Source organism: Microchirus variegatus (genome assembly GCF_963457635.1).
Source record: "Microchirus variegatus genome assembly, chromosome: 10".
In the NCBI taxonomy this organism is placed as follows: Eukaryota; Metazoa; Chordata; class Actinopteri; order Pleuronectiformes; family Soleidae; genus Microchirus; species Microchirus variegatus.
Window position 1 is genome coordinate 8,275,039 of NC_139811.1, and position 20,622 is coordinate 8,295,660.

The 20,622-nt window shown below is 42.2% G+C and overlaps 2 protein-coding genes across 3 annotated transcripts in view; both read left to right on the forward strand.

Annotated features, from left to right (window-relative positions):
* Nucleotides 1-442: 442 nt before the first annotated feature.
* ddx5 (DEAD (Asp-Glu-Ala-Asp) box helicase 5) lies at nt 443-5,757 on the forward strand. Of its 2 annotated transcripts, none has more exons than XM_083896771.1 (13): nt 443-584; nt 1,246-1,420; nt 1,558-1,654; nt 1,738-1,871; nt 1,989-2,054; nt 2,167-2,308; nt 2,383-2,543; nt 2,660-2,832; nt 2,936-3,046; nt 3,128-3,189; nt 3,266-3,325; nt 4,607-4,828; nt 5,041-5,757. In XM_083896771.1, the coding sequence occupies exons 1-13, from the start codon at nt 538-540 to the stop codon at nt 5,433-5,435; spliced, it is 1,845 nt and encodes a 614-aa protein (XP_083752897.1). In that variant the 5' UTR covers nt 443-537; the 3' UTR covers nt 5,436-5,757. The 2 variants fall into 2 exon arrangements, with proteins under 2 accessions (XP_083752897.1, XP_083752898.1); XM_083896772.1 differs by having other exon boundaries at nt 4,607-4,841; nt 5,041-5,213.
* A 4,992-nt stretch (nt 5,758-10,749) lies between these two features.
* The window catches only part of LOC310933110 (envoplakin-like), a gene marked incomplete at its 5' end in the record, with an annotated part of 30,858 nt that continues 20,985 nt past the window's right edge, over nt 10,750-20,622 (forward strand). Inside the window, 11 exons of the mRNA XM_083896532.1 lie at nt 10,750-10,790; nt 12,440-12,458; nt 12,556-12,678; nt 13,689-13,792; nt 15,323-15,422; nt 16,216-16,370; nt 16,566-16,689; nt 17,642-17,773; nt 18,416-18,457; nt 18,572-18,733; nt 20,409-20,516. Of these exons, the coding sequence (XP_083752658.1) occupies nt 10,750-10,790; nt 12,440-12,458; nt 12,556-12,678; nt 13,689-13,792; nt 15,323-15,422; nt 16,216-16,370; nt 16,566-16,689; nt 17,642-17,773; nt 18,416-18,457; nt 18,572-18,733; nt 20,409-20,516 (1,110 nt within the window). The remainder of the gene's footprint in view (nt 10,791-12,439; nt 12,459-12,555; nt 12,679-13,688; nt 13,793-15,322; nt 15,423-16,215; nt 16,371-16,565; nt 16,690-17,641; nt 17,774-18,415; nt 18,458-18,571; nt 18,734-20,408; nt 20,517-20,622) is intronic.

A 20,622-nucleotide genomic window follows, 5' to 3' on the forward strand; every position in this document is an offset into this window, starting at 1 on the left:
TTTCTGTCTCGTACATATGCATCCGCCAACGCCTGTTGTTAGTATCTAAGAAAAACCCGCACATTAAAGGAAATACAGCGGCGGAAAAAGAGTTCAAAGGTTTGCTTTGAAACATTCTTTCGCCTTATATAAAGTCTCACAGAACATAGTATCTTGTTATGAAACTCCACATAAATCCTCGCTGGATGATTTAACCTAGTGATTTTACTCTACTCTGTTGAAAGGATATTAAGTAAGAGGCTGGTATTGTATCGATTTTTTCAAGATATATAACGTTATATAATAACAACAGAGCGTGTGTATTTAAAACACTGTTCTCCTTTTCTGCCCGGTCTAGTTTCGATAGAAGACACTTTCATCAGAAGTGTACGGCGGATGAATACACCGGAAGGTGGACTTCCTCTTGTTATATAATCCGGACCTTGTTTTCACATTACCGGCATTTCAGCTTAACTGCCGGTCGCATCTTTTTTAGTCGGCGGAAAAGCCACACGGTAGATTATTTATCTTTTTTTATTTAAACAGTTCATTTACACAATGCCTGGATATTCCGACAGAGACCGCGGCAGGGATAGAGATAGAGGGTAAGTACACTGTCCTCTTTTAAGACGAGTTTCGTTGCCGTATTAACCGTAGAAATGGCCGACTAGACTTAAAGCCGACAGAAACGACTCAAACAACGGAATTGGGTGGCTATAAAGCAACGCCTCGTTTGTATTTTTACGTTATGTGTTAAATGCGACTAGAGCGAGTGTGAGTATCTGAAGACATTTCGACTGGCTTCGTTTTTTCCGACAAGGCCCCGGCCTCCGGTGGCTGGAGCCCGTTGTCTTTGGCTCGAGGCCTTGTCTGGCCTCGTGCACCGGCACCGCAGCCTTTCGTTAGCTTCTTGATAGCGTTAGCATCCCGTTAGTCTACGCTGCGTTGAGTGTCATCCCCGAGTGTTACACTTCCGTAATATATTTCAATCATAATGGCGACACTGTGATCGACACCTCTATTATTCGTGTTTTAAGACGTACATCGGTATGTTATTAATCCGCTTTATTGACGCGGCTACAGCTGACCGGTCGGCTTTCCGCCATGTGGCAGATTGGATGCGGATACAAAATGCCGACTGTTACTCCATTGTTCCTCTGCCGGTTGGAAAGTATATGACATATCTAGGGTGAAGAAGTTGTGATTTGATTATGCGCAATTTAAACTGTTAAACCGCCGATTGACTCCGTGTTCATTTTATTGCAGTTATGGCGGTGGTCCTCCTCGCTTTGGAGGCAATCGTGGTGGAGGAGGCGGCGGAGGAGGAAAGTTTGGCAATCCCGGGGAACGGCTGCGCAAAAAACACTGGAACATGGACGAACTCCCCAAGTTTGAGAAGAACTTCTATCAGCAGCACCCCGATGTTGTCCGCAGGTCACCGGTATGTCGTGAGCGTGGTCCAGGCCATGTTATGCAACGCTGTTAAATGTGCGCTCTCCCGCACGTGTCTGTGACGTAATAGGTTATGACTGCTGGATTATATTTGGTCGTTCATTCTGATTTATTCTCGTCTTTTAGCAAGAAGTTGAGCAATACAGGAGGGCCAAAACAATTACATTCAAGGGGAGAGAGTGCCCTAACCCCATTATGAAGTTCCACGAGGCCAGCTTTCCAAGTAAGTTTGAACAAAGTGATGTCTACAGTAAACGTTTTAATGGAGCTATGGTCTGCATCGGTTAATCAATTTTGTTTCCACAGCTTATGTGATGGAAGTTATTGACAAAATGAACTGGACTGATCCAACACCCATCCAGGCTCAGGGGTGGCCTCTGGCTCTTAGTGGCAAGGATATGGTTGGCATTGCACAGACTGGCTCTGGCAAAACGCTCTCTGTAAGTTCTGCATTAGTTTCTTTAAATGCTATTGTGATATGACTTTCTGCATTAATTTCTTCAAATATTACTTCATTCCTATAATGAAACTGATGTATGTGATTATTTGCTCTGCAGTATCTGTTGCCTGCCATTGTACACATCAACCATCAGCCTTTCCTGGAACGTGGAGATGGTCCAATTGTAAGTAACATAAATTTTTGTACAAGTTTTACGGCTCCTCTGGTTGACCTCACATTTTTTGGGAAATTGTACCGAAGTTACTTTGCTTAAAAGCTCCTCTCCTCTCCTGCAGACATTGGTGCTGGCCCCAACCCGTGAGTTGGCTCAGCAGGTACAACAGGTGGCGGCAGAATATGGCAGAGCTTCTCGCCTGAAGTCTACCTGCATCTACGGAGGTGCACCAAAGGGACCACAGATCCGTGATTTGGAAAGAGGTATTTAATTACAATGTAGAATGTGGCACATTTTCACTTTTGTGTTCTTGGTTCTAACGGCTTTACTCTTACAGGTGTGGAGATCTGCATTGCCACTCCTGGCAGGCTCATTGATTTCCTTGAGGCAGGAAAGACAAACCTTCGTCGATGCACATATCTTGTGCTGGACGAGGCCGACAGAATGCTGGACATGGGTTTTGAGCCGCAGATCCGTAAAATTGTCGACCAAATCAGGGTAGGTTTCTTAAGTGGTCTGATGGTTATTTTTTTAATTGGCACAAATGGATGTGAAAGGCTTCTTTGCTAGTTGTACTCTACTCTAAGAGAATGTGTCGCTAATTGTTTTTGCAGCCTGACCGCCAGACTCTGATGTGGAGTGCCACTTGGCCTAAAGAGGTTCGCCAGTTGGCCGAGGACTTCCTGAAGGACTATGTTCAGATTAATATTGGAGCACTGCAGCTCAGTGCCAACCACAACATCCTGCAGATTGTTGATGTCTGCAATGATGGAGAAAAGGAGAACAAGTAAGTGACGTTCATGATGTTGACGGCGAGTGCTGCTGAAAAAGATCTGTGGACATTGGCCTGAGTCTATGGTAGATTCTTAACCCTTTTTCCCTTTTTAAAGGCTGCTTCGTCTGCTTGAGGAAATCATGAGTGAGAAGGAGAACAAGACCATCATCTTTGTGGAGACAAAGAGGCGGTGTGATGATCTCACAAGGAGGATGAGGAGGGATGGGTAAGTTTTGCCACCTAGTATGTCTGTACGTTTCTGAATGTGATGTGCTTGAATTAATTAACATTAAAACAATTCTTATAGGTGGCCAGCAATGGGAATCCATGGGGATAAAAGCCAACAGGAGAGAGACTGGGTTCTCAATGGTAAGCACGAATAACCATTGACTTCACTTGACCAGAACTACACAAGTCTGTTATCTAACAGTTTTTTTTTTTTCAGAGTTCAAATATGGAAAGGCCCCAATTCTCATAGCTACAGATGTTGCCTCCAGGGGTCTAGGTCAGTATTCGAACGGTGTACCACGCCAATGTATTTGAAAAAGAAAGTGCATTTGCTTTCTTTAACTTTTCTGCTTCTTTCTGAGTCTCTCCCCTGACCTGAAGGAGCGGTCTACGTGGCAGGGCCTTGGCATGACAAGCCCAGGTCTCCAGAGGGGGAAGGAGCATTCTTGGAGGTGTCCTGACTGGCGAGGCACGGGTCTCCCAGTCGTGCAGATAGACAGAGGTGACCAGGCCCAAGAGCAGCATAACGTGCAGGCCTGCCTAAAAACGGGGGAGAGTTCAGGGCTGGCCACAGTTCCACCCCAATATGCTGGTCTGTTCTCTGGCAATGTTTTGGACTGCTTCACACAGCCAGTCTCTGTAACTGTCCCACCTCAAAGCCCGGCTTCACCGTCTTCTCTTGTCTTGCACATTTGTTTGGGCCGAGCATTGCAAGTCATTTGGACGGAGCTTTCTGTTGCGTAGATGTGTCGAAAGCATGGGTGGTGTTGCTGTTGCAGTCTCCTAAACTTCTGTCGGAAGAGCAGTCCGTCAGATCGATCATACATCACCTCTGTAAAGACATGGCTACTGGCGCTTTAGGTGACAGTGGGACATGCTAGTTGGACACTTGGATAAAATCCAAGCTCACACTCCTCCCTCGCCTGCGTTTCAAAGTCATGTCGAGACCTGCCAACGAGAGACACTGAACAAGTGAACACTGCGTCTGGAAAAAAATCTTGCCATGTCGAGTGGTGGTGCATTGTTTCCAGGCATCCTTCATATTGGTTCAGAGCTACTGTTTTCATGGCAAGCAATACTACAGTGTGAGCGTTGCGGTAGCTCATGAGACTGACTGAGACACTGGTTAAGTGTTATTGGGGGGGAAGCATTAGTTGTAGTTGCATCAGCTCTGTGTAGAGAACAACCAAGGGTCATTTGTCAATATGTGGGGAAATGTGCTGCAATGGGAACGGACTAGTGAATGCATGCTCCAAAACATGCTAAGACTTCTGATCCATTCTTTGATGGTAAGCTCAGCAGGGTGGGTTTTATTTAGTCCACCAGGATTGGAAGCTGGAGTGTGCATTTTTCTTTTCCCACTGTAGTCTCCCCAGGGAAGTTGGTTTGTGCATCTTTTGTCTAATTGCAGTTTTTACAGCTTAAATGGCTCAACCCCACTGTGCAACTTTACTAACTTGGCCTTTTTGTTTTTGATCTGGTTGTTGTGGTGGTGTTGGTGCACGTCTTGCGTGTGCTGCCCTCTTCCTTTATGCCACATCGCTACACAATCTTACAGATGTTGAAGACGTGAAATTTGTCATCAACTATGACTACCCAAACAACTCAGAGGACTATATCCACCGCATTGGCAGAACAGCTCGTAGCCAAAAGACAGGCACAGCTTATACCTTCTTCACTCCAAACAACATGAGACAGGCCGCCGACCTCATATCTGTGCTTCGCGAGGCCAACCAGGCAATCAACCCCAAGCTCCTCCAAATGGCTGAAGACAGAGGAGGTAAATCCAATTGGTGAGATACAGAAACTGTGCTGTGAACCGCAGCCACTTTTCTTTCCTGCTGCTCTCCTTTTTTATTCTGAGAAGTGGATAGTTAATCCTCTTAAATTTATTGGTACTTCAAGCCAGTTTCTGGTTTTAAACATTTTTTCCCCAAATAACACTGCTATAGCTTTCTAATTTAATGCGCGTTCACTTTTTTCTCCCCCCAGGTCGTTCAAGGGGAGGCCGAGGTGGTGATTACAGGGATGACCGCAGGGATAGGTATTCCTCTGGAAGGCGCGATTTCGGAAATTTTAGGGACAGGGAGAATGGTAGAGGCTTTGAAAATGGACCAAACAAATCTTTTGGCGCAAACACACAGAATGGAGGCTATGGGAACAGTGCCACCAGCGGCAATGGCTACAATGGAGCTAGCTACAATGGTAATGGACAGTCCAACTTTAACAACCCAGCGGGGGCCTTTGGAGGTCAGAACAACTTCCAGGCACAGAATGGTGCTAGCCACGCCCCCTTCACCTTCCCCCAGACACAGGCCCCACAGCAGCAGCAGCAGCATCCTCCGCCGCTGGTGCCGTACACCCTGCCCCCTCAGTTCACTCAGTAAATGCACCATACACACTTGAAAGAAGTAATTTATTGCTTTTTTGTCCTGTTGAGTTTTATATAGACAACCCAGTTCTTTTTTTCTTTTTTTTTTTGTATTTACCTTACAGGGTTTCAAATGTTACCTCTGTCAAGCCTTTTAAGATCTGCAGTGCGGCAATAGTGGCGTTGCACACTTTTCCGATTATTATTTAATTTGTTACATTCCTTTAGTAATGGTTATGTTTTGTATTAGGCAATTACAGATGTACTGTTTTTTTCACACGTATCATTGAAGGTGATGTTAAGCTCCTACCCTGGAAGTGCACTGCATGATCTTTCAAATAAAAACAAACAAAATTATGACTTGGGTTTGTTGTTTTTCCTGACCATTACAAATTATGAACTCTACCTTCCGCCAGGTGTCTTTTTTTATGTCTAACATGAGACTTAAGTATGTGGAACCCTGCGATCACCTTGTCATTTAACATGAAAGTAAAGGTTTGTAGGATGCAATGCTGGAAAATTATAAAAATGAAAGCTGTGATTGAGCACTTTCTCATCAATGACTCAGCAGCTGAGGGTGACACACTTGTACTGTGGAAGATGGTTCACACTAATGATCATTTGATGAGGTCTTACAACTAAATCTTATGATGTGGCCTGAAAGGTGGGATGCACTCTGACCAGGCTGAGAATGGGCTTGATTTTTAAGCACTACACAACCACAAAATGTATAAGTAGTTGGTCAAAGTTGTCTCCACCTTGTGGTAGAAGGCCAAACCACAGTTGAGATGTCACAGGGTGGTGCTCTAGTATGACGATTTTTAAGTGCTCACCCATTATGAGACGATAGATCTTTGGAAACGGCAAACACCAGGCACAGTCTGGAGACGCACGTACATGCATGTTGCCTTTTAATTTGAAAGTGTTCTGTCATATCTGACCAGAGTGAGGTTCAACTTGGATCTGTGCTGTAAGGAAGGACATTGATCTGTGATTTCAGACTACCAGAATGTGATTTGGTGCTTTGAACTGTGGAGGGCAGCATTGGACCTCTCACTGTTCAGCAGACCAACAAGTTGGAGTATTAGCAAGAATGTCAATCCAAACATTTCAAACTGTGAATTTTTGAATTTGGTTGAAAGTTTTAACCCCCGTGTTGGAACATAATTAAATAAACCACTGGACTTCTAGTTTTAAAACAAAGTTATGTCAAATATTTCAATTTATTGCGTTCCTAAATTTGACTCGAGCTCAGTGAAACAACGTTTTTTAAGGACTTAAATCCAGATCTAGGTCAACACTTGTGCTTCTTTGTTGATGTTTTGATTCTATCTTATCCTTATTGTTCGCTTGAATAGAGGAAGTGGACCAGGCCGCATATTATGTCCTACATGTGTCCCTTATTACTGTTGCTGTGTGGGCTGATCACAGGTCAGCAGCAGCTCCTGCTGATTACAGATCAGATTAGAGCACTGCTGTTCTTTAGTGCTGTGGGTGCAGCTGATTTAAATTGCTCTCTCTACATATTTACAGAGCAGCGGCCTGGAACTATGCGTGGAACGCTCTCTGTGCAAATACTACAGAGCAGCAGAGTGTTGATCATTTCACCTGTTGAAGAATTGCCCCCATTTTTTTCTTCTCCTTTATTTTTTTTACTAGATGACAGCCACACCTTGCAGTTGACAGTTTGAGGTGACACTGATAACAATGAGCTCCAGTGACAGTGGAGCACCAATGAAACAGTCAGGACTTTTAACAATGAAGCCGTGATTGACAAGCAGCTTTTTCCGTAGTGTATGCAAATGCACGTACTACGTTACTAAGATTGTACGCGTATTTCCATTAAAAACGTGTGGTTTATACGAATGAATGAATGAATGAATGAATGAGTGAATTATGTGATTGGCCTCAAAAAGCCTATTTTCATTGTTGAAAATGCGTAAAACTACAGGTGACAGGTTATCACCGCTGGACAAACTATCCTTATCTCAGGCAGAATTGCGCAATGTGGAGTTTAAACAAGTGGATTGTGCTCGACTGAAGCTCTGAGGTGGACACAATAACACAGGTATACAGCCTATATCATATATATATATATATATATCATAATATTATCTAGTGTACAGCTAATCCTTTAAAGGAGTGTCTTTATAAGCATTATTTCCACTAATTTATTTGTCTTTTCTCTATTTTCTTTTATTTACAGGTGGATTCACTCTTTGTATTATTGAGCACCTGATGTGAACTGTGGAGTTGTAAACATGTGGTTTTTAACCTTGAAATATATCACTGTATTTAAAGGTGCATTATGTAATAAATCTAAAGCAACTGACCATAAAATCCTCCTAATATGTCACAGAGACTCAGGAATAATGTTCATATAACAAACTGAACTCACCAACAACAACAATACAGACAAAATTAAACACAGTTTAAGTTTGAATAAGTAGTAAGTAAAGGCTACCAAATGTTCTCCTACATGCTTAACCCTAGAACATCATTGGATGGTTTTCACATGAGCAAATAAATGTATGTGATTTTCATGAAAACCAAGTCTTCATCTTCATTATTATTATTATGTTTTTTGTTTTGTTTTTGTTGTTCCCAAATTCCTAATTTTCCAGTAATTTTGGAGCATTTTTCTATGGTGCCCTCATGATGATTTTCTTTCATTTTGTTAGACAGTTTCAAATAAAAGTACACTACTCAAATTTGTCATGTATTGTCATGTTTTGATATATAATACTTTTTTATTGGGTGTATTTATTATCTCGGGTAAAAATCACCCGGCGTTAGTGATGGTGTTTTGAACTTGAGCGATAGTGTTCTAGGGTTAAAAGGGAATATATAACTAAGATGTTTCTAAATCCAACACATTGTACCTTTAAAGGCGCCATATGTAAGAATGTGGCCAAAAACGGTTACTACATTAAAATTCAAAATACCAAGGTCTTTTAGGTTTCGTTTTGTGACGTAACTGGCAACCCTTGGTTGCTTGGCAGCTGAGACTCTACTGACCGCAATGATTGGTAGACGGCGGTAGGTGGCGCCACATTCCAAAACATGATTTCAAAACATAAACATGATTTGCAGTCTGCAAAATATTTTTTTTAATGCAAATATTTTGTCTGTGCTGTTGTTGTTGGTGAGTTCAGTTTGTTATATGAACATTATTCCTGAGTCTCTGTGACATATTAGGAGGATTTAATGGCCAGTTGGGTTAGATTTATTACATAATGCACCTTTAATAAAGAATCTATACAGTGTGGAATGCAACTTTAGAGACTCTAGATCTGTGTGCGTAAGGGAGTCAATGTAAACGTGAGTGATTCCAGAGGCCTGACAACCAAAAAAAAATTATCGTTTATTATTTATTATTTCAACTCTATCTCAGATCCCTTTAATATTATCACATTTCATTCATTTCTTTTTAGTAAAAGACTGACTTTATGTTCAGGGGGGGGGGGTTATTCACACCTGGAGACAAAGGTCAAGGCCAAGTGAGACTAAATGCCTTCCTCTGTCATCCCTGCACTCTTGCACTCATTCCACACGCACGCATGCACGCACACACTCGTGTGTAATTGTAGATAGTTTTTTTGTTCCGTGCAGGTAATCCCTCCCTCCCTCCCTCCCTCCCTCTGCCTGCAGGTATGTGGGTGTTGGTCTGAGGAGGAACTGCTCTGGGTGTGCGTCTGTCACACACCCACTGCAAGCATGAGCCGGAGCAGCATGTCGAGCCATTTTTTTCCTCCCTCCCACTGAGGCATGAAGAAGTCACATTGTTCCACACACACACAGGTGAATCCAACTCCCACCGCCCACCCACTCTGCAACAGAAATAGTGCACATTTTGTGTTTTGTCTTCACACACACACACACACACACATGCCAGAGTGTGTGCATGCATGTATTACTAGTTTTGATTGCGATCCCTTTTTATTATCTGGCAGCGACTGAAGTTTACATTTCTGTCTCTCAGACATGCACAGTTCTGCTTCTCCAGGATGCCACAAAGGTCATTTTACAGGGCGTGACTCTAAAGATAAAGATAAAGTATTTTTACTACAGAACTGTCAAGCAGCGCACTGATCCTTAGTTATTAAATAATAATAATGATGATTAATCGAGTCAACGAAGCACCGTCCTATACCAGGGGTCTGCAACCTTGAAAATGAAAAGAGCCATTTTTGTCCCCTCGCTACCCAAATAAAACCTATTTGATCCCTAAAATGAAGATAAAATCACATGCAAAGTTGTTTTTTTTTACACATATATACCATATTAAAAGAACTACAGTTTGTCGCAAACTCTAAATTGTAGGAAAAGCACTTTGAAATTAAATATCAATCAATTTCATGTAGTTTATGTCTGAGAAAACCTGCCTAGCGTAAGTACATGGATCTAAAGATGGACAGGACTCCAAAATGAGCCAGTTTAATGGCTTTCGGGGGAGGTTTTACACTTTTATTTATGCCTTTATCTTGACAAAAAGAGTGTGAAAAGCTAGAAGGAGCCACTATGGAGAGGCTGAAGAGCCCCATAGTTACAGACCCCTGTTCTATACTGTATTATTGCAGAGTCGACACTGTCACAGCATGTTGTTTTTTTCCACTGTTACATGGAAAAAACCCACTCTACGTTTATTTGAGGAGGTTTATACAAACAAATAGGAGACTTTTGCTTGTCATAACCACACCGACAATACGAGTTAAGTGTTAATGACGGTCTTGATATCCAGCCATGCAGAGTAGACGAGTTCGGCCGCATTCCTCTGTGAACATTATCAATGTTTTTCCACTTATAATGGCATGGTTTTAGTGCAGCGTGGAGTTAAAGTCAGAGGCAGCGGGACTGTTTATATAGACAGGTGCATGTGTAGAGTCAGAAAAACACACAACACTGGAAGTTCGAGTCTTTAAAGAGTCTCTTTCTGAGTTTCTAACCTGTTTCCCACTCTTGTTTTTCAAACAGAACTCACCACTGGGAGCAAATGCGATGACCAATGATTGTGTAGAATGCTTGCATGCATGCAGGAAAAAGGCTGTTAGAATATGAAGAGTGAGAGGGAGAGAGAGTGGAACAGGTCCGCCCGGTATCTTTGAACCAGTGACACACCTGCTGGTCTGGGCGGAGCTGAGACAGGTGGACTCTCCTTTAACTTCACCCGAGGAAGGAAGAGAGAGAGACGGACGCTCCAGGAGGCGAGAAGGAGTGAGAGGACAAGGAAAGAGGAGAGGAGAGCGAGAGAGAGAGAGAGAGAGAGAGGAGTTGGAAGATACACAGTCAGACTCAGATTACAACGGACGGGCCTGAACAAGTGTCCCAACATGTCGAAGAACAAGGAATACAGTTCTGTCAAGATCAGCAAGTGAGTTCCTGTGTGTGTGTGTGTGTGTGTGTGTGTGTGTGGGTGTGTGTGTGTCATGTTTTCTAGTCTTGTGTTGCTGTCTCCATGCTTTTGTGTGTGTGTGGTTCCTGCAGCATGGGGGCATTTTAAAGCACCACAACATCCATGTTTGCACTGAACAGACGCCGACAATAACAAACACATCACAGGAACCAGGTGTCACCTGAAAGCAGCCGTGACATGAACTGTTAAAAGAAAAACATGTCATTCTCTGAACGAGGGGCTTTAGGACGTGACTGTGAACGTGAAACATGCCACTGTTGTCCTGTTTGCTTAGATAAAACCGTGTTATTGTACATGCACAGTCGACTTCATTAGCTGTCACCTGATTACGTGACCCTGACCGCATATTTTCATTTGTGTCTTTGCTGAGAGGGCGTGTGGTATCACACTGCAGGCCACCGCTGTGACTCATTATTAGCTGTCAGGTCATGAGTGAGAGACCTTTAACGCGCTGCGGTATCGCTCGTGCTGTCAGGCTTTAGTTCCAGAGGGGGTTGATCAATGATGTTTTATGAAGTTTAACGCGGCAATAAATGGTGCACACTCCCACCTGTTTGTCATTGTGAAACCTAGACCCCACTCCACCCCCCGACCTTTACTGTGACTAAGCAGCAGCAGCAGCAGGTCCATTAGTGAGGCGCGCCTTGAAGCCAAAGGCTCAAGAAGATAGTGACAGAGGGGAGTGGCAGGGCAGGGTCTCTGCAGCTCGCCGTGTGTTTGTCTTCATCAGCGTTTGTCTTCAGTTTGAATGGAAGTGAGCGAGTGAGTCAGGTAGAAACCTGCATAGATCTGCGACTAAGGATTATCCTCATAATCGATGAATCTGTCGATTATTTTCTCGATGAATCGTTTGGGCCACGAGTCAGAAAAAAAGACGTTGATCAGTTTTTGTCAAACCTGGAAATTACGATGTTCTCCAATGTCTATGTTTTTGTCCACAAACCAAAATGATTCAGTTCGAATGATTTCACATATATTCACATTTAAGAAGCTAAAACAATCAGAAAACGATTAATCGATAATCAAAATTGATTTGAATGATTTAGTCATCGATTAATAATCAATTAGATTACATCCGTAGAGAAAAACCTGAAGTCTCGCACATGTGATGTGTAATATTTGCTGCAGAGATGATGGAGGATGAATCCTCATCCCTTCATTAAGTAGTAATCCCACGGTATAAGAAGTAAACGTCTACTTTTGTACTGTTGTAGTTCTTTTTTTGGCTTCTCTCTCCAGGACTCGGCACAGATAATCCGCATATTTGATTTGGCAGAGATTTTTTTTTTTAAATACCGCATCCTCTTCCTGACACAACCCTCCCATTTATCTGAACACGAGGAGTGGATTTAGTGTGTCCAATTAACAATGAAGCAGTGGGATTGTGTGCCTTGCTCAGGGGTACCCCAGCCCGTCATCTGGCATGGACTTAAACCAGCAACCTTTTCAGATTAGTTTATTTAAGCTCATTCATTCGTGGTTATTGCAAAAATATAATTAGGTGCAAATTATCATCGTTGAACTAATTATCTCTAATCATCCAATCATTCACCTTTCATCATGTGTACATTAATCACAACCTCTTCACCTTCGTTTTCACGTTTCAGCTTCATGCTAATCTATGATGTAAATGAATGATTTACTCCCATTAATTACCCTTATCTGTCAGTTCGTCGTCAAACAATTTGGGAATGATTTTCTGTGCCTGAATGGTGTGTCACAGCAGAGCCGCCAGAGCAAAGCTGCACAGACGCTCTGCTGCAAACGCAGATTTCCTATGAGCCACGAGAGCGTGATCTCCATGACCAGGAGTTCAGAGATCCTGGGTGAAGGTTCAACTCCACTGGTCTGTGCTTCAAAAGACCAGAGAGAGTCTGAAACCTGAGAGTCTGAACTCTTCTAAGCATCATATCAGGAGGGAAACACTCATCACCTACACCGTGCAGATGATTAAACGACAGCACGGAGGAGCTCAGAGCAGACAGAGTGACCGTAACAGGATGACCCAGGCAAACCCATTTCTGAAGAGCAGAAAGGCTGCAAACATCAGAGTCTAAGATATCAAATATCAAATCTTCTTAAGTCACCATCCAGGAGACTCGGGGCTGTAATCACTGCAAACATGAGCCAAAAGTGATTAATTCTGTCAGCCGAGTCCACACTGACGAAGAAGAATACTGCAGCACAGTTCACCCTCTGTCCACCAAAACCATATATATATATATATATATATATATATATGTATATATTATTTATCCAGAAATAACATTTGAATCTACACTGTTAAATGTCTTAAAAACTTCTTATATAACTACAGTTTACAGTTATTGCGTTATGTTAAATAGCCCCCCCCCCAACCCTAACCCTTAGGAAATAAAAACAAGTCCTCAAATGTCCAAATCCATCCACATAAATGCTATAATTTGCCTTAATATTTTACAATTATTTAAAGCTTAATGACAAAATCCCTCTTTCCTTTTCTTATCTCTTGCGTATCACCTGCAGTACCCTCGTAGCCCACCAGGAAGCTGTGGCCCAATGTCAACACATCTCTAAAATAATATTTTAGTGTGTTAATGCTGCGACATAAGAAAAGGAAGTGATGAAATGCTAAGGCAGCAGGTTAACTGTGTGTAGTCTATTGTCTAAAGAGGCGTAAAGAGAAAATATTCAAAGAGCAACTCAAACATGTTCTTACTTCATCACTGGCAGCAATAAAAAAAAAAAAACAACACAATCATCATCATCTTCCTCCTCCACCTTCTTACTACAAGGCGAGCCATGATGTCTGAGTGTCCTGATAAGAGATTCCTGTGAGCAGGAATGTCTCTGTCTCTCACCGACCGCATTCCTCAGGTGTTTGAAAAGGAGGAGCGACACTCCCCCCTCAGCAATGTGTCCCTCGGGTCTGGATCCAGGGCGTGTCACAGAACAAACAAGCCTCGCAAGAGCACAAACAGGTCCGCGGACTGCGTTCATGAGTGACACGGCCCGTGATGATGAGCCGAGAATGTGGAAGGGGGAAAAACGTGTTTGTCTGAAACGCTGACTCTGACTCTGACTCCCTGTGTGTGTGTGTGTGTGTGCGTGTGTCACGTTCTTTCATTGACTCATGTGTCATTAGGCCGAGGGCCGCAGGAGAATGGTGGCATTGTGTTGAAGACGATTGGGGTTGAACCGCAGAGGCAGCTGGTTTACTATGAGTAAACAGTGTAAACCCCAACAATGATTGAGTGTGTGTCACTTTTCAAATATCAACACATGTCTGTTACATTCAATCAGAGGAGTTTGTCAAGTATGGCAAGTTTTGTGTTTTCTCGTCTATGGAGACGTTGGATCATGGACCTACACTGTTAGAAATTAACCATAACCATATAAGGTTCTACGGCTTGTCCTCGTAGGAGAACCCTTTTTTGAACCTCTTTAGGTTCTACCTGGAACCCTTTTGGAGGGTTCCACCAAGAACCCTTTTAAAACCCTTTATACGGGGTTTTAAAGGGTTCTCTGGATCAAAATGGTTCTTACTGGAACCATTAGTGTTACCAATAACCCTTGAAAAACCCTTTCTTTGGGAAAGGGTTTCTCAGAATCAAATGGTTCCAGGTAGAACCTCAGCCCTTGTAGAAGAACCCTTTTGGAACCCTTATTTCTAAGAGTGTAGAGTCATCTTTGCAGAAAGCTGTGCAGGTTCATACGTCTGAGCAGTAAAACAACCACGAACAGATTCCTCTGATGCTGGTCTTTAGAAATCTGTGCAGTTGTCAATTCTCTTTTATTCCCCTCTGTGTGACAACTACCACACTGATAAAGACGACTTCTTAATTTAAATAGCACAAAATGATACAGAGCAAAGCTTTTTGGTTATTAAACCTAAGAAAACCTATGCGTTATATCATCTGCAGTATGTTTCCCTGAGCAAAAATGGTGTAATAATGTTCATTTAACAATACTCTTGGTCTACTTTCAAATGTGACACACTTATATCACAATAGTATAGATTAAGATTAGGGTATTAATGCATATAATACCACACTGTGTACTTTTATTTTTTTTTATATTTAACCTAACTATTTAACTTGCTGCAAATATTATTTTTTCCTTCTCCTCTTGTAAAATCTCTGTTGTGCCTCCACTGCTGTAGAAACCAGGTCATACCTGACATACCTGCCCTTTTTCTTGACTGACTCTGTAATTCTTGTGCTCTAAAAGTATTTGAACACAAATATGCCTTAGAAATCTTCCGTGAGCATAAATTACCTGACCCTTATCACACAAAGAAGCTCGAGTTACCGTAACAGGAGCAGCGTAGTTTGTCCTAATGCATGTTTAAAATAGCTAACAATCCAATCACTAAGATCCTCTTATAATGAGTATGTTAAATAAACCGTCATCACCACGTGGTCATAAACAGTTTGCCTCTCTCCTCAGTCTTCAAGTGTATGATGTGCAGAGTCATCATATTTACCTGTTGTTGTTGTTTTCTTGCCCAGGTTCCAGGCTCAGGACCTGGCCATGCTGATCGCTCGCATGCAGAACAACGCAGACCGAGTGGAGAAGAACATCCTGAGAGCGGAGGAGCTGCTGCTCGAGGTAAACACCTGCCACACCTGCAGCAGCTATTACTATTATCTCATATTATATTATGGAAGGAATCATTTACATCTGACAAAATCTGTGTTATGAGTGTGAAAAATTACCCAAAAATGAGCCCCGGTTTTCCCATTTCCATACAATATACAGCACACTGTAATCCACGTATGCAAATGTGTGTCTTGCCATTGCACTATCACCCAGAAACATCAAAGTAGTAGATAGTAGAGTAGTAGATGGAAATCACCAAATGACCAGGATTAGAGATAAGATTTGGGATGAAATCAGAATCAGAATCAGTTTTTATTGCCAAGTAGGTGTTAAAATACAAGGAATTTGCAGAACACAGAATGCAGAAATGAGAAAATACAGATAAAGGTTACAAAAAAACCCACTCGGTGTCAGTAGAAGTGTATTAAATCAAGAAAATAAAAGCAGTTTATTTACAAGAATTTTGCAAAATGAGACTATACAAAGCTTAAATGTATACACAAAGGAGCAATATGAGTATGTATGAGTATATATTATGAGCATGAGCAAAACAGCATGATGGAAAATCTTGCCTCAGACTAAAAAAAAAGTCAAATTTATTATTATATGGATATAATTTTATTGTGAAAAACAGATAAGATGCAAAAATGGTCAGAAACAGGATTTTTTTTTTTACTATACTTCTATAAAATGACACTCTTGCATTTGTCTTAACAATTCTGTGTTGTCAAATTTTAAGATTTTAATATGACACTTGTGTCCTCCTCTTTCTCCTGCTGCTGCTGCTGCTGCTTCTGTGCAGGACACTGAGCGTGAGAAGAGGAACCAGCAGTTGATCCATCAGAAGACCAATGCCGAGAACCTGACGGATGCCGAGGGGCTGCTGAAGGACCTCTTCATGGACGTGGACAAAGCCAAGAGGCTGCAGCACCCTCAGGCTCATGAGATAGACAAAGAGTGAGTTCATTACATGTATATCAACACAAAAAAAACATTAGAATGTGTGGCAGCATTCTTATGTCAGCAGACACACCTGAAAGTCCATCCATCAATCCATCATCGCGCTCCGCTGAGATATGATCACCACTCTTCGCTGTTCTCCGCCCCTCTCGGCTTTGCCACTTCTGTGAGTTTGATTGTGTTTGATTTCAGCGTGAATAACCTCCACGTCCGCTGGGCCAAAGACTGCGCCACCTACAGGGAACTCTACGACCAGGTGCAAGACCTGGAGCTGGCGCCGAAGATTCGCTGGAGCTCTCTGCTGGACGAAAAACTGGTCAGATCATAACACAAATATGTACCGAGAGTGTAGAATCGTTTATTATTATTATGTCGTTATATGTGCTACATTTGCTCCTCCAGGAATTAAAGCGGACCTAGACCGGAAGTTCCAATTACCGCTGTTTTTTAGTGTGTATCTGCGTCATTACCTTGTTTAAGAAGCCCTGAAGGTTCAAAACAAACATTTCAGCCACTTCTGAGAACGCTGTGTTTTATTGTAATCTCGGGCTCAGCGGTTATGTAAACAGCATTTCTCCGGAACAGCAGATCCTCCTGCTCCGGGCACTAGTCCGGGCACATCCGGTTGCGTACATTGAACCGCGGAAGAAGAATAACGTCCGTTGTGGAGGTGTTTCACGAGCGACAGTGTCTTCTGACTCCGGGTCAAAGTCATAAAAGTGACTGCGGCGGGGAGTCGTGAAGAAGCTACTTTTAAACATTGTTAAAACAATGTTTTGATAATGAGGAGCAGTGCATCCACCGTTCCAGAGGGGGGAGCTGTGCTTCTGAGAGCGGGTGTGCTGAATATGTCACTTCCGGGTACTGGCCAATCACAACACAGTCTGTCTTCTGGGCGAGAGAGTTGAGTCTGAAATCTCGCGCCTGGCGTACAGCGTCAGAAAAGAGGATTTCTATCCGCTCGTTTACAGCAACTAGGAGGTTTTTGACCATAAAAACAAGTTAATGTATGTAAGTAGACCTCCATAACTCACATATATGTGCAACAGGACCACTCTATGGGAGCTTAAAAAAACACTCAGGAACAGAAAAATAATGAACACATGAATAAAAAAGAATGTATGTATGTATGTATAGAACCACGGTTACAATGAATTAAAACATTTGTTGTCAAAGCCACAGGGGCCAAAGTCAAAAATGAAGTGTGCAAAACTCAATTTCTAAACACCTTCATACCAATAAAGTGTCTCTTTCTTCTGTTTTCACAGAAACAGTTAGACACCGAGGCGTACGGCCCCAAACTCTCTGACGTCGAGAAGCAGATTGCGGCTCATAACATCCTGCACCAGGAGATCGAGGCATACAACGCTCAGCTGCAGCCGGGCTCCACCACCTCACAGGTAACAACACACAACAGCAACACACGTGTGTGTGTGTGTGTGTGTTCTTGAAAGTGAGGACATTTTGGCCGGTCCTCACTTTGATTTTATTGAAATCACTTCCCTAGGTTGCTATAACATGCTATACTCAATTTGTCCAATTTTTTTTTTGTCAAATTTTGGACCAAAATGTTTTTGGTAAAATTTTGGACCAACATTTTTTTTGTCAAATTTTGGACTAATTTTTTTTTTGTCAAATTTTGGACCAATTTTTTTTTGTCAAATTTTGGACCAACATTTTTTTTGTCAAATTTTGGACCAACATTTTTTTTGTCAGATTTTGGACCAACATTTTTTTGTCAAAGATTTGTTAAAATGTTGGTCGACATAGTATGATGTTTTTGTCAAATTTTGGACCAAAAACTTTTGGTAAAATTTTTTTTTTTTATTTTGGTTTGTTTTTGGACATGTTATGGTACTGCAACCAGTAGTTCTTTATAGATGTCATTCATGAAGTAGATATTTGTAATTGTGTTGATTCATAAAGTGGAAATGCTGGTCCTCAGTATGCAGCAAGTACAAGAATGTGTGTGTGTGTGTGTGTGTGTGCTCTCTGCACAACAACACTCTCAACAATCTGTTTGTTCATGTGTTTGTTTTCAGGAGCAATACGCCGCCGTCAAGGACAAATATGCAAAACTTTTAGTAAGTGGTGTTCGTTTTCTTATCTTTTGCTGTGTCTTTTTTACAGACACACACACATAGAGTCTGTTTCTTCTTCATATGATTGTTGTGTGTGTGTGTGTGTGTGTTTTGCAGGAAACATCCCAGCAGAGGCGAAGCTCGCTGGCCTCCCTGTACGACTACATGCAGAGCTGCAGTAAGGAGCTGGTTTACCTGTCCGGTCAGCAGGAGAGAATCCTGCAGAGAGACTGGAGCGACCGCATGGTCGACCCCCCGAGCGTCCGTATGGAGTATGAGGTGAAGAGCCCACAGTGGAGCACAAACACACACACACACACACACACACACACACACACACACACACACACACACACACACACACACACACACACACACACACACACACACACACACACACACACACACACAGCACTTTAGAGCCTGGAAACGACGGATGTTTAATTGTTCAATATTATTTAAAGGTGCATTATGTAATAAATCTAAAGCAACTGGCCGTAAAATCCTCCTAATATGTCACAGAGACTCAGGAATAATATTCATGTAACAAACTGAACTCACCAACAACAACAGTACAGACAAAATATTTGCATTAAAAAAAAATATTTTGCAGACTGCAAATCATCATGTATGTTTTGAAATTATGTTTTGGCATGTGGCGCCACCTACCGCCGTCTACCAATCATTGCAGTCAGTAGAGTCTCAGCTGCCGAGCAACCACGGGTTGCCAGTTACGTCAAAAACGAAACCTAAAAGACCTCGGTGTTTTGAATTTGAATGTAGTAACCGTTTTTGGCCACATTCTTACATATGGCACCTTTAAATGATTTGCCTCTGTGTCTTTAAATGACGGCGTCTCACTCGTGAAACCTGGAAAACTACAAACTACAGTCGTTAGAAAACAACATGGCATTTTTACGACTACATAAGTTTTGCCACAATATGACAGCGGAAGAAAAACGTTGTCAGCTTGCCTTCAAGCACAACCCTCATGGTCCTGTTTTACCAGCTCGGGAGTCAACAGGTATAACCAGTATAGTACAGCTCAGTTCAGTATAGTGCATACTTTGTCTTTACTTGCTGTGGAATTTTGATTTGAATACTTAAACATCCAGTGTTTTACTTTTATTACCCAAACACCTCAGCTTCTCTCTCTCTCTCCCTCCCTCTCCCTCCCTCTCCCTCCCTCTCCCCACCCTTCCCCTCTTCACCTCTCTCTACTTTATATATACACTTACATACAATAAGTTATGTATGTCTGTCTTTTAAAGTAGCAACACTTCAGAAAAATTGGAGCTGCAAAGTGCAGGAACAGCAGCAGCAGGTGTGTTGTGTGTGGCACATGGAGGCAGCGATTTAGAGAGCGCCTGATTTGCGTTCTGTTGGTGGAGCAGTCATTTTAACCCGTAGTGCTCATGTTAAATTGTCGTGGGAATAACACACAACTCCTTATATGGACATCCTGGGGGTGTGTGTTTTTAGGTCACGTATTCAGCTTTAAAAAAATGTGTTTTTCTCGTTGTTAAATCAAAGTTATGATTCATTTTGTATCACATTTTTGCAGTACACTCTTAAGCCCAATTTATACTCCTGCGTAGCCAAAAGCACAACAACCTTGCGCAGCGACCCCTACTGATCGGGCGGGAAATTGCAGTGCGTATCCGTCACCACGACTCAGAAGTATGAAGCCTCGAGGGGTCTTGTGGGAAGTAACCCTTATTTCTAAGAGTGTAGTGATGTAAAGTAGCAATAATTGTGCACAAACAGACAATTTTTCTTTCCTTTTTTCTGTTTCTGTTTATAAAAACGAGCCATGTGAACTTTGAACTCTGACTTTTTTTCCAAATTCAGGTGTGTTAACATAATTGGTGAATTTAAAAAATTTTTTTTGCCTAGGTTGTGCTGTAAAAAGGCACATTCTTATAGTCCCTATTTATATGTTTTTTTCCCCCAGAAATTCAAAAACAATGGACTGCTTGCACACGAAAGTGAGATCAACCAGCTGCAGGATGAAGGAGATCGTCTGGTTCAAATGAAACATCCTGGCACTCCGACGATAAAGGTACATTACGCTGCGTCTGTCAGACATGAGGACAGACCCTCATCATCATCATCATCATCATCATCACAGTGAACGACACTGAGCTGAGTTCTCTTTGTTGTTATTC